Source organism: Triturus cristatus, chromosome 8 (genome assembly GCF_964204655.1).
Source record: "Triturus cristatus chromosome 8, aTriCri1.1, whole genome shotgun sequence".
NCBI classification, from domain to species: domain Eukaryota; kingdom Metazoa; phylum Chordata; class Amphibia; order Caudata; family Salamandridae; genus Triturus; species Triturus cristatus.
The window spans coordinates 1,259,385,115-1,259,400,265 of NC_140591.1; the positions used below are offsets into that span (position 1 = coordinate 1,259,385,115).

A 15,151-nucleotide genomic window follows, 5' to 3' on the forward strand; every position below is an offset into this window, starting at 1 on the left:
TCTAAACAGTGTGGATGCTGTCCAATGGGGATTGGATTCTATGACGGTCCATCGCAGGCTTTCTGGAGAGTGTTTTTTTTCCAGAAAATGGCTTTGCAATCTTGTTGCTGCTCGTCTGCATCGGATAGTACTTTTGTGTTCCCCAATACGGACCTTTACCGATCTAACTGTCATACCTATGTATTGGGAACCACAGGGACAGGAAATCAAATAAACGCAGTTTTTGGTATTACAATTAGTGTGGCGTGTTTGTTGCCAGAGTCTGGGTTGTCCCAGGTCAAGTTCCTTGGTAATGCTTGTCTGAGGACATGCTGCACATGAACCACACGGATAATGGCCTACTACCGGTGGTAGGTTCCATAGAGTAGGTTGTTTCCGGATGATGTTTTTAGGGCGTGTGTGTACCAACATATCCCTTAGATTCTGTGTTCTTTTGAAAGAAAGAGAGGTCTAGGGCCTGGTTGGAAATCCCCCGTCTCGAGGATCTTCCAATGTGTTTTGATGATTTTCTGGATCCTATTTGAGTTGGGAGTGTAGGATGTAACACAGGTTAGTATATGTGTGGTAGTTTTTTCTCTTATTTCTAGTAGAGCTTCTCTGTGGTTGTTCCTAGCTCGTTTATGGGCCTGCCTCACGATTCTTTGGGGATACCCTCTCTTTATCAGATTCTCAGTTAGAGTGTCTGCCTCTTTTTCAAATTCTGTGATGGTATTGCAGTTCCGTCGTAGGTGGAGGAACTGACCCACCGGTAAATTGTTTCTCAAGGACTTAGGATGGTGACTGTGAAACATCAGGAGGCTGTTCCTGTCAGTTGGCTTCTTATAGTTCGTGGTCATGAGAGACCCATCTTTGAGAGATATCAAGAGATCCAGGAAGGGAATGGACTCAGATGACAAAGTGCCTACAAATTTCAGAAATGGGTTTTTGGTGTTGATCCATGTGAAAAACGAGCGGCATGTCTCTTCATCCCCTTTCCAAAAGATGATGATATTGTCGATGTACCGTCGCCATAATAAGATATTGTTGGTATATGGGTTGGTATCTGATAAGATGCATTCTTCTTCAAAGTTTGCCATATACAGACAGGCCAGACTCGGCGCAAAGGTACTCCCCATGCTGGTGCCCTGTACTTGATGGTAGAGCTTGTTCTCAAAAGCGAAGTAATGCTCTTTTAGTGCTATCGTTGCACAGTCACAGATGAAAGTGAAAGGTGTCATAGAGGGCCATGGATTTACGTTACGGAGAACCTGATCCAAAACTGCAAGGGTGGCATCTTGGGGAATGTTGGTGTATAGCGCCTCCACGTCTAAAGTGACCAATAGGGTTATAGACTCCGGTGCCCCAAATTGTTCAATGAAGTTCAGCACTTCTGTTGTGTCTCTCAGGTACGTGGGGGTCTTAGTGACCAAGGGGCGCAGGAACACATCGCAGAATTTGCTCAGAGGTTCTAGTAGAGATTCGATCCCGGACACGATGGGCCTTCCAGGAGGAGGGATAATACCCTTGTGAATTTTTGGTAAACAGTAGAAGTATGGAATGCGAGGGTTTCTGTTCATAAGGAATGAAGCCTCATTCTTAGTTATCCACCCTTCTGCCTCTGCTTCCAATGCCAAATTCTGTATCATAGTTGAAAGACGTGCTGTAGGATCTTCTTCAATGGGTTCATAGTACCTGGTGTTAGATAGTTGTCGTAGGCATTCACCATCATATGTATTCTTGTCCTGTATGACAATGGCGCCCCCCTTGTCCGCGGGTTTCAGATGATGGTTTCATCCTCTGTCAAGTTCCTTAGAAGTAGTCTTTCGTCTTTGGAAAGATTATTAAAGGGGCGACTAGAGGTGATGTTATCCACCTCTTTTAGGACGGCTTGTTCAAATGTCAACACCTCATTCGGAGTCATCGCTGAGGTGGGGGTGAATCTAGATTTGTTCTTTAAACCTGAACCAACAAGTGGAACCTCGGGTTTATCTTGAAAGAATGCTCTCAGGCGGACTTTACGGAAAAATTGGTGGAGTTCTTGATGTAGAATGAAGTCGTCTCCCTTTGGTGTTGGAACAAATCCAAGACCTTTTTCCAAAAGTCTGTTCTCACCTTCAGTCATTGGTCTCGAGGATAAATTAACCACTAGGGTCTTGCTGTCTTGTCCGTAGGACCATCTGTTCCAGGTCCTGCCAGTGGACGTTCTTGGTTCCTCCTCTTCTTTTGCCTCTTCCTCTGCCCCTCCCTCTGTTGAAAAAGGGGGGGGGGGGATTCTGATACTGTTGGTAGTTTGGTATCGGGTTTTGTCCCATTGGTCCGTTCCATATAGGTTGGGGACCCATCCATGGTCCTTGGTACATCGGTGTCTGGAAGGGGTGGGTGGGAAAACCATGGAATAGAGGCGGTGGAGGTGGTTGATGCCTGTACCCCCCTCTTGGTCTTTGTTGTCTGTTGTCATAGTTTGACTCGCTGCCCGTGGAATCTGATCTGCCGGAATTGTGACTGCTTGCATCGTCTGAAGAGGTGTCAATGTTGGGAAAGACATAGTCGTCTTTGGTATACGGATATATTTTTCCTTTGTCAACCGTCTGACGTCTTTTTGTAACTGATTGATCTTTTGTTTAGTGAGGTATTCTTTGTGTTCATTCATTTCTAGATTTATTTCAGAGAGTTTCGATTTGAATGCTGTGATTGAAATCCCGGTCTTCAGTCTGTTCTCGGATAAGTTAATCTGGATGAGTAAGTCATCCGATAGGCGCTTTGCTATGTTAATGATAAGCACCAGCCAGTCGCGGGTACATTTCCAGGATATTCTTGACCATTCACGGCGGAAGGTCAAATCTTCCAAGAATATCCTAGGGGCCAAGGTTATTAGAAGGCCGTTGGGAGCGATATTAGCTCTGAGATATTCCGTCATAATGGTTCCGTGTAGTGCTGTTTTTATCTGTAATTTTCTCAATGTTTGGAGCGACCTCCAGTCGTCATTCCCACTACCAGAAGGTGCACTGCCATCTTCTGCTAATAGTGAAGGTGCCCTCAAGATCTCGGCTACCATATCATCATCAAAACTGAGACCCGGGTTGTCCATCGTGTCAGAATAGTGTGTGATGATGATCACTTCTGTAAAAGTTGCCCAGAGGTGGTTGGCCAAATGTGCACAGTGAAAGAGGGGAAGGATATTAACAAAAGAAAGAGAATAGAGGATACAATAGTCCCATGGCCAGCAGCCGTACTAAATGTCAAATAAAATATCAGAGGGGGGACAAGGAGTTAGTTAGAAATAGGTCCTGAATCAATGCTCCTAAAAGTAGTACATAATCACAGTGTATGGTATCAGTTCCTTCAAGGAAAGGGAAATACAGCAAGCAGATAGGCTGTAAATAACAGGGAATGTCTCCAAGGCTAGGTGAGTGTGCAAAGAGCAGAGAAAGTACTCCTATGTATGATTCGTGGTGCCCTCACACACCCTTACGAGTGTATAGCATCATCATTGGGCAAATTGCTCCTCGTGGGAGTGGCGCTGCAGTCCCTCATGGGCCCTGTTCAGGGGTTCTCTGGCGGAGATCTTTACAGGAGTTGCCGCATTTGTGTATGAGGGTATGTGGGTTGGGAAGTGATAGTGAGTGCAAATTAAAATGAGCCAGGAAGGCCTAAATAGTTTATTAAGAGGTCCCCTGGTTCAGAGTAAAAAAATCACGGGGATGGAGATGCACCGTAGTGCCACATTGAGAGGGGAAAAAAAGACCAAATAGAATCCCACTACTCTCAACCCGTGTAGTGTATATCTAGAGTGTTTTGAAAAGGGTCGACATGTTTCGCGCTGTAAGGTGGTCGCTAGTGGATCCCAGAGTGCTTCATCAGGACCATACAGAAAACTGAGACTAGGGAATCAGGGAAAGACACCCTATATTCCCATATATAACCTATTGTCAGGTTCGCTTGACAAGTATTGTCTTGGGACACGTTCTTATACGTAAGTCCTGTCCAAAGCCTAGAAGGAGACAAAATGAGGGGGGTACTTTTAGGAGCATTGGTTCAGGACCTATTTCTAACTAGCTCCTTGTCCCCCCTCTGATATTTTATTTGACATTTAGTACGGCTGCTGGCCTCTATTCTCTTTCTTTTGTTAATATCCTTCCCTCTTTCACTGTGCACATTTGGCCAATTACCTCTGGGCAACTTTTACAGAAGTGATCATCATCACACACTATTCTGACACGATGGACAACCCGGGTCTCAGTTTTGATGATGATATGGTAGCCGAGATCTTGAGGGCACCTTCACTATTAGCAGAAGATGGCAGTGCACCTTCTGGTAGTGGGAATGACGACTGGAGGTCGCTCCAAACATTGAGAAAATTACAGATAAAAACAGCACTACACGGAACCATTATGACGGAATATCTCAGAGCTAATTTCGCTCCCAACGGCCTTCTAATAACCTTGGCCCCTAGGATATTCTTGGAAGATTTGACCTTCCGCCGTGAATGGTCAAGAATATCCTGGAAATGTACCCGCGACTGGCTGGTGCTTATCATTAACACAGCAAAGCGCCTATCGGATGATTTACTCATCCAGATTAACTTATCCGAGAACAGACTGAAGACCGGGATTTCAATCACAGCATTCAAATCGAAACTCTCTGAAATAAATCTAGAAATGAATGAACACAAAGAATACCTCACTAAACAAAAGATCAATCAGTTACAAAAAGACGTCAGACGGTTTGACAAAGGAAAAATATATCCGTATACCAAAGACGACTATGTCTTTCCCAACATTGACACCTCTTCAGACGATGCAAGCAGTCACAATTCAGGCAGATCAGATTCCACGGGCAGCGAATCAAACTATGACAACAGACAACAAAGACCAAGAGGGGGGTACAGGCATCAACCACCTCCACCGCCTCTATTCCATGGTTTTCCCACCCACCCCTTCCAGACACCGATGTACCAAGGACCATGGATGGGTCCCCAACCTATATGGAACGGACCAATGGGACAAAACCCGATACCAAACTACCAACAGTATCAGAATCCCCCCCCCCTTTTTTCTTTTTTTTTTTTTTTTTTTTTTTTTAAAAACCTTTATTCGTGCATCTTAAAAGAACAAATACGGGCCTACAACCGTCAGGCCGGCCACGATACAGTAAAGCACTGATACCCACATTACAGCCCCCGTGCATCAACGGTCAGGATTAACAACAGGTTATGAGTTACATACTGGAGATATCTTTGAAACCCGGGGAAGGAGAGGTGAAGGTTAATTTTAAGTTTTTTGATAATTTTATCAGAGAAAAAAGTCAATGAAGGATAAGAGCAAAGTAGATTCGAGTCCGCAAGATAGCTTCACCACACGGGCGAGCAGCAACATCAGTAAGAACAACAATGGGAGTAAAATCTCAATCAGTGAGGCGGTGCAGAGATATATCAGGATAGTCACATGAGCAAGTACGCGCCCCTCCAGAGCCGCCCCCACTCGATCCACCCCACACCCGGACCCCGAATCGAAGAAAGTAGAGCACAGAGACATAAAAGAAGAAAGGCCCATAGAACTAATTGAGAACAGAGTATTACCCCCCCACCCTACACCAATGCGGAGGCTACGGCCTACCCCCCCCCCAGCATAGTGCCTGTCGCCCAATGAACCCGAAATATAGAGAAGAGAGAAAGTAGGAACAGAGTAAAGAAGGGAAGAAAACAGAAAAGAAGGTGGGGAGGAGCCCACTGGACACCAGAGCGCCCCGAACCATCAGCCAGTTATGGCCCCCACACACTGGGAGCCCTCTACGCCAAAAAACGGCATGCAAAGATACCATGGCACCACAGTTTAAGCAAGGGATACAAGTCGCGACGAGTGCGCGCAAAACATACATACAGTCCCAGTCCCAGGCCAGCCCGTCCATAAACCATAGCGATAGAAGTCAGTCTAGCCCTGGCCCGATCGCGGGCTTGGGATTAAACCAGCTCCTGCGTGAAGGCCCCGTGTCCCGAGCAGACAAAGACAAGATGGCCGCTTGTGAGAGGATGGTGAAGTAGGATCACGAAATGGCCGCCGACCACCGATTGGGGTCCCTCGTTGCACCACATAAAATCCAAACCTGGCAAGTAAAGTACAGGAGTTCCACAAAAAGGCAGCAGTGGGCCACCGCGGACGGTCCCTCGAAGCCGTTAGGTATCGCTCAGCAGGATAGCCTCGCGGACGCGGTGAGGCAGGGAACAATGAAGCAGGCAGCCATGACCAGGGGGACAAAGTATCCGCAGTTGAGGTGGAGAGCGGTGGACCCTGGGCGCCGGGAGCGCTAGATGAAGGCACCAGTGTAGCACAATCATACACCGCCGCTGCGTCCCCGCAAGAGGACAAGAGCACCGGGAGACCCACGCCCTGTGGATGACAAACAGTGCGCTCACGGCCCGCAGCCGACAGTATGGGGTCAAACCTCTCACTCAGCGCCTGCAGGCCAGCGCACATCTGTAGTTGAAAGTCCCGCAGGACAGCCAGAACGGAGCCGCATGTCAGCGGAAGCTGGGCCCCAACATCGGCAGCAATCCGGGACGGCACTGTGGAGCTGGTGTCCGGAAGAGGGAGGGCGAAGTGGGCAGCGGGCGAGACCGGAGTATCACCCCCCAGCCGCGAGCAGGCACTCAACGCCATGTTTTGCCGCTATACGGTGCAATGGCCAGGGGGGGGGGGTCGTGGCAAGGGGTCAATTCCCCTCAGGTCTACGCCGCAACAGGAAAGGCCGACAGTCGCTTATCTTCTCGCCGGTCCCCCTCGCCGCTGGCTAGGCAATAGGCAAAGGGGGCAGCAGCCCCCCGCAGCTCGGTCCTCAGAGCGGGGCAGGAGACTCACCGCACCGGGGCCCACCCCACAGCTCCAGCCCGTCAGGCACAGGGTGCAGAAGGTGTCCGGCCGTCTCTCCCCGGGCTCATCCGGCAACGATCCATGGTGCGAGGCGAGATCGGGACCGCGGGGCTCAGGTTAGCGCTAGCTGGTCCGGTAACTGCGGAGCTTCCAGGAGGCCGGCAAAGGCCGTAAGGGCGCAGGGTTTCAGTGCCGAGGACAAAAGCACCCAGAACTCGGGCATCCGGGCGGGTTGAGACTCCGGGAAAGCAGCAGCGCGGTCAGCGCGTCTTCGCACACGGTGCACCTCGAGAATCGGCGAGGATGAGCATCAGGATAGTAGTCCGAGGCCACGGACCGACGGAGCCGGGCGCTCAAGCGTCTGCTCCGGTCGCCATCTTGGCTCCTCCCCCTCCCCCCCCCTTTTTTCAACAGAGGGAGGGGCAGAGGAAGAAGCAAAAGAAGAGGAGGAACCAAGAACGTCCACTGGCAGGACCTGGAACAGATGGTCCTACGGAGCAAGACAGCAAGACCCTAGTGGTTAATTTATCCTCGAGACCAATGACTGAAGGTGAGAACAGACTTTTGGAAAAAGGTCTTGGATTTGTTCCAACACCAAAGGGAGACGACTTCATTCTACATCAAGAACTCCACCAATTTTTCCGTAAAGTCCGCCTGAGAGCATTCTTTCAAGATAAACCCGAGGCTCCACTTGTTGGTTCAGGTTTAAAGAACAAATCTAGATTCACCCCCACCTCAGCGATGATCCCGAATGAGGTGTTGACATTTGAACAAGCCGTCCTAAAAGAGGTGGATAACATCACCACTAGTCGCCCCTTTAATAATCTTTCCAAAGACGAAAGACTACTTCTAAGGAACTTGACAGAGGATGAAACCATCATCTGAAACCCGCGGACAAGGGGGGCGCCATTGTCATACAGGACAAGAATACATATGATGGTGAATGCCTACGACAACTATCTAACACCAGGTACTATGAACCCATTGAAGAAGATCCTACAGCACGTCTTTCAACTATGATACAGAATTTGGCATTGGAAGCAGAGGCAGAGGGTGGATAACTAAGGATGAGGCTTCATTCCTTATGAACAGAAACCCTCGCATTCCGTACTTCTACTGTTTACCAAAAATTCACAAGGGTATTATCCCTCCTCCTGGAAGGCCCATCGTGTCCGGGATCGAATCTCTACTAGAACCTCTGAGCAAATTCTGCGATGTGTTCCTGCGCCCCTTGGTCACTAAGACCCCCACGTACCTGAGAGACACAACAGAAGTGCTGAACTTCATTGAACAATTTGGGGCACCGGAGTCTATAACCCTATTGGTCACTTTAGACGTGGAGGCGCTATACACCAACATTCCCCAAGATGCCACCCTTGCAGTTTTGGATCAGGTTCTCCGTAACGTAAATCCATGGCCCTCTATGACACCTTTCACTTTCATCTGTGACTGTGCAACGATAGCACTAAAAGAGCATTACTTTGCTTTTGAGAACAAGCTCTACCATCAAGTACAGGGCACCAGCATGGGGAGTACCTTTGCACCGAGTCTGGCCTGTCTGTATATGGCAAACTTTGAAGAAGAATGCATCTTATCAGATACCAACCCATATACCAACAATATCTTATTATGGCGACGGTACATCGACGATATCATCATCTTTTGGAAAGGGGATGAAGAGACATGACGCTCGTTTTTCACATGGGTCAACACCAAAAACCCATTTCTGAAATTTGTAGGCACTTTGTCATCTGAGTCCATTCCCTTCCTGGATCTCTTGATATCTCTCAAAGATGGGTCTCTCATGACCACGAACTATAAGAAGCCAACTGACAGGAACAGCCTCCTGATGTTTCACAGTCACCATCCTAAGTCCTTGAGAAACAATTTACCGGTGGGTCAGTTCCTCCACCTACGACGGAACTGCAATACCATCACAGAATTTGAAAAAGAGGCAGACACTCTAACTGAGAATCTGATAAAGAGAGGGTATCCCCAAAGAATCGTGAGGCAGGCCCATAAACGAGCTAGGAACAACCACAGAGAAGCTCTACTAGAAATAAGAGAAAAAACTACCACACACATACTAACCTGTGTTACATCCTACACTCCCAACTCAAATAGGATCCAGAAAATCATCAAAAAACATTGGAAGATCCTCGAGACAGGGGATTTTCAACCAGGCCCTAGACCTCTCTATGCTTTCAAAAGAACACAGAATCTAAGGGATATGTTGGTACACACACGCCCTAAAAACATCATCTAGAAACAACCTACTCTATGGAACCTACCACCGGTAGTAGGCCATTATCCGTGTGGTTCATGTGCAGCATGTCCTCAGACAAGCATTACAAAGGAACTTGACCTGGGACAACCCAGACTCTGGCAACTAACACGCCACACTAATTGTAATACCAAAAACTGCGTTTATTTGATTTCCTGTCCCTGTGGTTCCCAATACATAGGTATGACAGTTAGATCGGTAAAGGTCCGTATTGGGGAACACAAAAGTACTATCCGATGCAGACGAGCAGCAACAAGATTGCAAAGCCATTTTCTGGAAAAAAAACACTCTCCAGAAAGCCTGCGATGGACCGTCATAGAATCCAATCCCCATTGGACAGCATCCACACTGTTTAGACAGGAACAACGTTGGGTGTTTAAACTCAGAAGTAACAAAGGGGGACTCAATGAAGAGATACCTTGGGTTGATCTTTCTCACTGAACCTACACCACGAAAGGTTTCTCAGGACTATATGTCACACACTACACAAGGAACTATTACATGGTTCAGTGTTGTCCATCTAACTACCTGTTGAACTCAGCAGCTGATTCCATAATAAACAGATAGGTTATTTACAAGGACGATAGTAGATATCTGCTAGAGGGAGAATGCATGGTATTCTACCAAGCATTCCACTATTACCCACTGTACAGGCACGTGCGGCACCTCGCATCCCTGCCACTACAGACATATTTTTGGAACCACGAGCAAATCTACATGATCGGAGTGGTCCAAGTGTATTTTTGTGTCCAGAAGACATGACTATTAATATACATATTTTTTAATACCCAATAAAAAAATGTTTACCCTGAGGCAAAGGATCGTCCTCGTTTTGTTACAGAATAACGCTAATTTAACTGTCACGTGGGGGGCCTTTCTGCCATCCACCACGAGCAGCAAAATAGTTTGTCAGCCGACATCTCGCATTTACAGCGCCAGATGTTGTTATGATTAGGCATTCTACCCACCCCATGTTGCATTCATTTTTTTCACCTTCCATTTGGGCCACTACCGGCACCTTTTACCCCTACCACCATAAACATATTTTTGGGACCACCAACAAATCCACTCGATTGGAGTGGTGCCTATCTGTGTGTCTAGAAAACATCTCTTTTCATACTCATATGTATCAACATTGTTTACCCTGAGGTTGCGGCATTGCACCCATTTGGGCTCTGAACGGGCTCTCCGCCATTCACCACGAGCAGTAATACAGTTCCCCTGTACACCGCCTGATCTTGGCAGGGTTTGCCACTTCCTTTTACTACTATAATATGGCCGCCACCTATCCCTCCCACACGATTGGAGGGGTGCCGATTTGTGTGTCTAGGAAACATTTCTATTCATACTTATATGTATTAACACTGTTTACCCTGAGGTTGCGGTACCGCACCCGTTTTGGCTCTGAGCAGGCTCTCCACCATCCACCACTAGCAGTAATACAGTTTTCTGCTGACAACTCCCCTGTACATCGTCTGATGTAGGCAGGGTTTGTCACTCCCTTTTACCACTACAAGATGGCCGCCTCCTACCTCTCCCAGGTGAATCTATCTTCTCCTACGCAGCGGGATGACGCCATCACCCGCACCCCGCGACACGTCCAGCAGAGGTACTTATCCTGCCAGTTCCTCATCCGCGGTGTCACCGGCGGCACTGCAGGACGGGTAGGTTTCCCGTTCTGTGAGGAAGGACCACTAGTAAGTACACATACCCCGCTATTGCAAGCACTTTTGAAGGCAGCACCACTGTGTTGCGGTATCGCTTATTTTGTCTCCCCCTTTTCAATATTTAGCCTCACTCCGCGGTACGGCTGACGGAGCCCATCTTCGTTTCGGGGAGGGTAGGCTATCATCATTTTTTCGTTTTATATGGATGTATTTAAGCATGGAATAATAATATACACCATGGTTTCCCCTTTTTGGTATCTCCCCATGATTTTAAACACGCATTAGTTGCACTGCCTGCTTGCTTTTAGCACATCGGTTGGCTCCCTCGCCTCACCTCCCCTTTGGGGTTGGCGTAGTTACCATAACAGCATCTAGCCACAGGTGAATCGGCAACTTAAAAACGCCCTGTTTCCCCCCCCCCTTTTTTGTTTTTTACACACCAGGCTCGCACTAGCAATCGCTATCTTCTGGTGCGTCCACACGGCATTCGCCCCGCTACTTGAGCGTTGCACCATTCTGATAGCGCTCACTTCAATTACCGCTCTTATGTGCACGCCGATTACATCCACCCCTAGGCTACCACCACTACGAGGCGGCATAGGACACTGTTAGTAGCAATGATCACATCCGCTCCCTCTAGCATTTACGTTTGTTCACCTGCAGCTCTAGCTTGGCGATGCATGACCAGACGGGATTGTGCATGTCCATTGGATTTTTCATGCACATGGCACGTGGGCACAAAGTTGTGCGCTCGTTTATCCATTTTTGATAATAAGTATCATATATATCTGATATGTTACTATGTGTCTTTTTCTCATTTGCTCTTGTTTTTTTCCCCCCTACCCCCCTCATTTTGTCTCCTTCTAGGCTTTGGACAGGACTTACGTATAAGAACGTGTCCCAAGACAATACTTGTCAAGCGAACCTGACAATAGGTTATATATGGGAATATAGGGTGTCTTTCCCTGATTCCCTAGTCTCAGTTTTCTGTATGGTCCTGATGAAGCGCTCTAGGATCCACTAGGGACCACCTTACAGTGCGAAACATGTCGACCCTTTTCAAAACACTCTAGATATACACTACACGGGTTGAGAGTAGTGGGATTCTATTTGGTCTTTTTTTTCCCCTCTCAATGTGGCACTACGGTGCATCTCCATCCCCGTGATTTTTTTACTCTGAACCAGGGGACCTCTTAATAAACTATTTAGTCCTTCCTGGCTCATTTTAATTTGCACTCACTATCACTTCCCAACCCACATACCCTCATACACAAATGCGGCAACTCCTGTAAAGATCTCCACCAGAGAGCCCCTGAACAGGGCCCGTGAGGGACTGCAGCGCCACCCCCAAGAGGAGCAATTTGCCCAATGATGATGCTATACACTCGTAAGGGTGTGTGAGGGCACCACGAATCATACATAGGAGTACTTTCTCTCCTCTTTGCACACTCACCTAGCCTTGGAGACATTCCCTGTGATCTACAGCCTATCTGCTTGCTGTATTTCCCTTTCCTTGAAGGAATTGATACCATCCACTGTGATTATATCCTATATATTTAATGTCAGAAAAGCTCTTGGCTCAGAAGTGAAACATAGGTCAAAGTGAAAACATGCTCTGCCTTCTTTTGAATCAACATTAAATAAAATTTGATAGGTCGATTTAACAAGGTTGCTTCTCAGCCAGGACAGTGAACATTTGTATTTTTCTGTGGAATGTATGAATACAAAAACTGAGACCAAGAAAGAAGACAGGGTGAAAGGGAGGAGGAGGAATGGGGAGAAGAAGAAAAGAAGAGAAAAGCATGAAGGTAGCAAGGAAGGCAGGAATAAAGGAGGAAAGGAATAGAGTGAGGTTAGAAATGAGGCAGTGTGCAAGGAGGGAAGTTGGCTAATAAGGGAAGGATTAGGAAATTAGGAGAGAAGGAAGGCAGGAAGGAAGAAAGAATGCGTTAGGGCAGAGAGGGAGGATTGGAAAGTAGAGATGCAGTCTAAATGAAGAGAAAGAGGTGCAATGGGAAAGGGAAGTAAGTAGAGCAGGAATAATTAAATAATGGAAAGGAGAAGTGGGCAATAAACTGGGAAGGACAGAGGAGGCAGATGAGACAGATAAGGAAGAAAGGATTAAAGAAGGAAGAAAGTAAGGAAAGATCAAAATAAAAAGGACGCAAAGAAGAAAAGAAGCAAGGGAGGGAAGGAGGCAAGATAAAAGTAAAGGAAGAGGGAAGGGTATAAGGAAGAATAAAGAAAGAAAATAGAGGGGAAGGAGTGACAATGGATGGTAAAGTGGAAGTGGGAAATGGAGATGGAAGGATGAAGGGAAGAAGAGAGAGTGGAAGTAAGGGGAAAACGGCTGATGAAAGGGAAGAGTGGCTAGGAAGAGAAGAGAAAGAACTATGGGAGGAGGGGAGCTAAACAGAATGCATCTGAGGTAAAAAGTAAGAACCGGAAGTAGTTAAACGTAGAAGCCTCAATTAAGGGGTGAGATACAAAGAATAAATCATTTACCTCATCAGAGTGCTCCTCCATGTAATTGAATGCATATTCATCGGCATCCACCAACACAAAGTTATGACAATTAAAGACCACCTTGGCTCCAACAAACAGATCCTGAGGCTTGAAGTACTCGGACATTTCACTCTTGTAGATTTCTTGTCCAGGTTTCCTAATGCGATCTCTTTCCAAAAACTTCCCTCCAACTATCCCTGAAAAAAAGTAAACAAGCACTGTGGTTAAAATTTGTTTGAGATACTTGTACACTGTGCATGCTTGTTTTAACTTTACTATGCCCGCTACATTCAAGCAAACAACTAAAGGTCCCTCACACCAGACAGCTACATTCCAGTAATGTGCTTATGTAGAGCTACACAGATATTCACTGTGATTCAAATATGTGATTTTACACAACTTTTATATTAGCTTAAACCTGAAGCCCCCTGTTACTACTCACTTATTGAAGTGGTTTATAAATAGGGCCAATGTAAGGTGAACAGCGGATCCCGGGCCATTGCTAAGGGAAAAAAGCAATAGGTTTTGGCTCTAGAAGACTGAGCTACTTCTTTGCCAATGCTTGATGCCAATCGTATGTATGTGCATGCTTTGAGATACCACATGTGCATGCATGATGGGCAATCTAGTATTCAAAGATGGCGACTGATGCTCATCATTGAAAATGTACACATTTGCATCATGATGTTTGCATTGTGGCATGTGTGCAGGTATACCTCATGATGCATGCATAGTGACGCATGTACACAGGTGCTGTGATGCAGGCTTACACGTGCGTTGTGACACAGGGCAGCCATTTTTAAATGTATTGTTCGAACTTGGCAGGCGACTATGGTAGAACAGTAAATTAAAATGCTGAGAAAGGGAACAATAAGGGTATCTGAGGAGCGAACAGGGAAGTAAGAAGCCCAGCAGTTTGCAGCTGTTGGGCCCTTGTTAAATAAAAAGAAAATTAACATGGGGAGTGGGGCAGAGAACATCATGGAGGAGGCAAAGAAAGGGAGCGTGGGAGGAGTGGAGGAAAACTAAGTGAGCAGCCCTGCAGCACAGTGCAACTGGCAAGCCACAGCACAAACAAATAACATAGGGAGCAAGATGGGGCGTGGGGCAGGAAGCGGGGTGGGGAGGATTGGGGAGGGCAGCAAAAAGAGAGCACTTGGAAGGAGGATAAAAAAAAAGGAAACATAGACTCCCATTCAGTGCTCAATAGTAAATAAAAAATAATCCCCTTATGTACACAGTGTAAGAATCAACTCACCCAGTGAGTACACCGTGAAATGAAAATGTTCCTGGGTGGGGCAAGGACAAGAATAGGGAGGAAAGTCACTGAATAAAGAACAGACTACTGACATAAATAGCAAAGCCATCAAAACATGAGCAAGGGGCTGAAGCAAAGCCCACTCTAAGTATATGTTATGTATGTAGGTAACAATAGACCTGCTTACAGACAGCTAAAACAGGCTCTCGGCTAGACCTAAAACCATCACTCAGTGTGAAGTATGCCTTTATCAGCATTGTAGCACACTGATATGTTGTTTCTGCCTGCTGTTTCCTTTGCACTAGTGTAGAAACAAAAACACTGCCAGCTGGGGACTGATGTCACTCTAGGGACTGATGTCACTCTAGTGATGCCATTCCTGGAATTTCCTTGGCACCTATCACTCAAAATATCTTTGTGTACAGCCATGGGGTCCTCGCTGGGGGAGAGGGACACTTAACACAGGAGTTATTTTTTGGCTTTTTATGGATTTTTAGGGTTTAGGAGTGGGTAGGGGTATAGGGGACATAAGCATATTATTAGGGTTTAGGGGTGGTTAAGGGTACAGGGTGGTAAGGGTATTTTTAGGGTT

General features: G+C 46.8%; 1 protein-coding gene across 1 annotated transcript in view; it reads right to left on the reverse strand.

Moving 5' to 3' along the window:
• EFHC2 (EF-hand domain containing 2) overlaps positions 1-15,151 on the reverse strand; it is a 332,355-nt gene that overhangs the window by 102,564 nt on the left and 214,640 nt on the right. Inside the window, exon 10 of the mRNA XM_085622956.1 lies at positions 13,302-13,498. Coding sequence (XP_085479082.1) covers positions 13,302-13,498 — 197 coding nt within the window. The remainder of the gene's footprint in view (positions 1-13,301; positions 13,499-15,151) is intronic.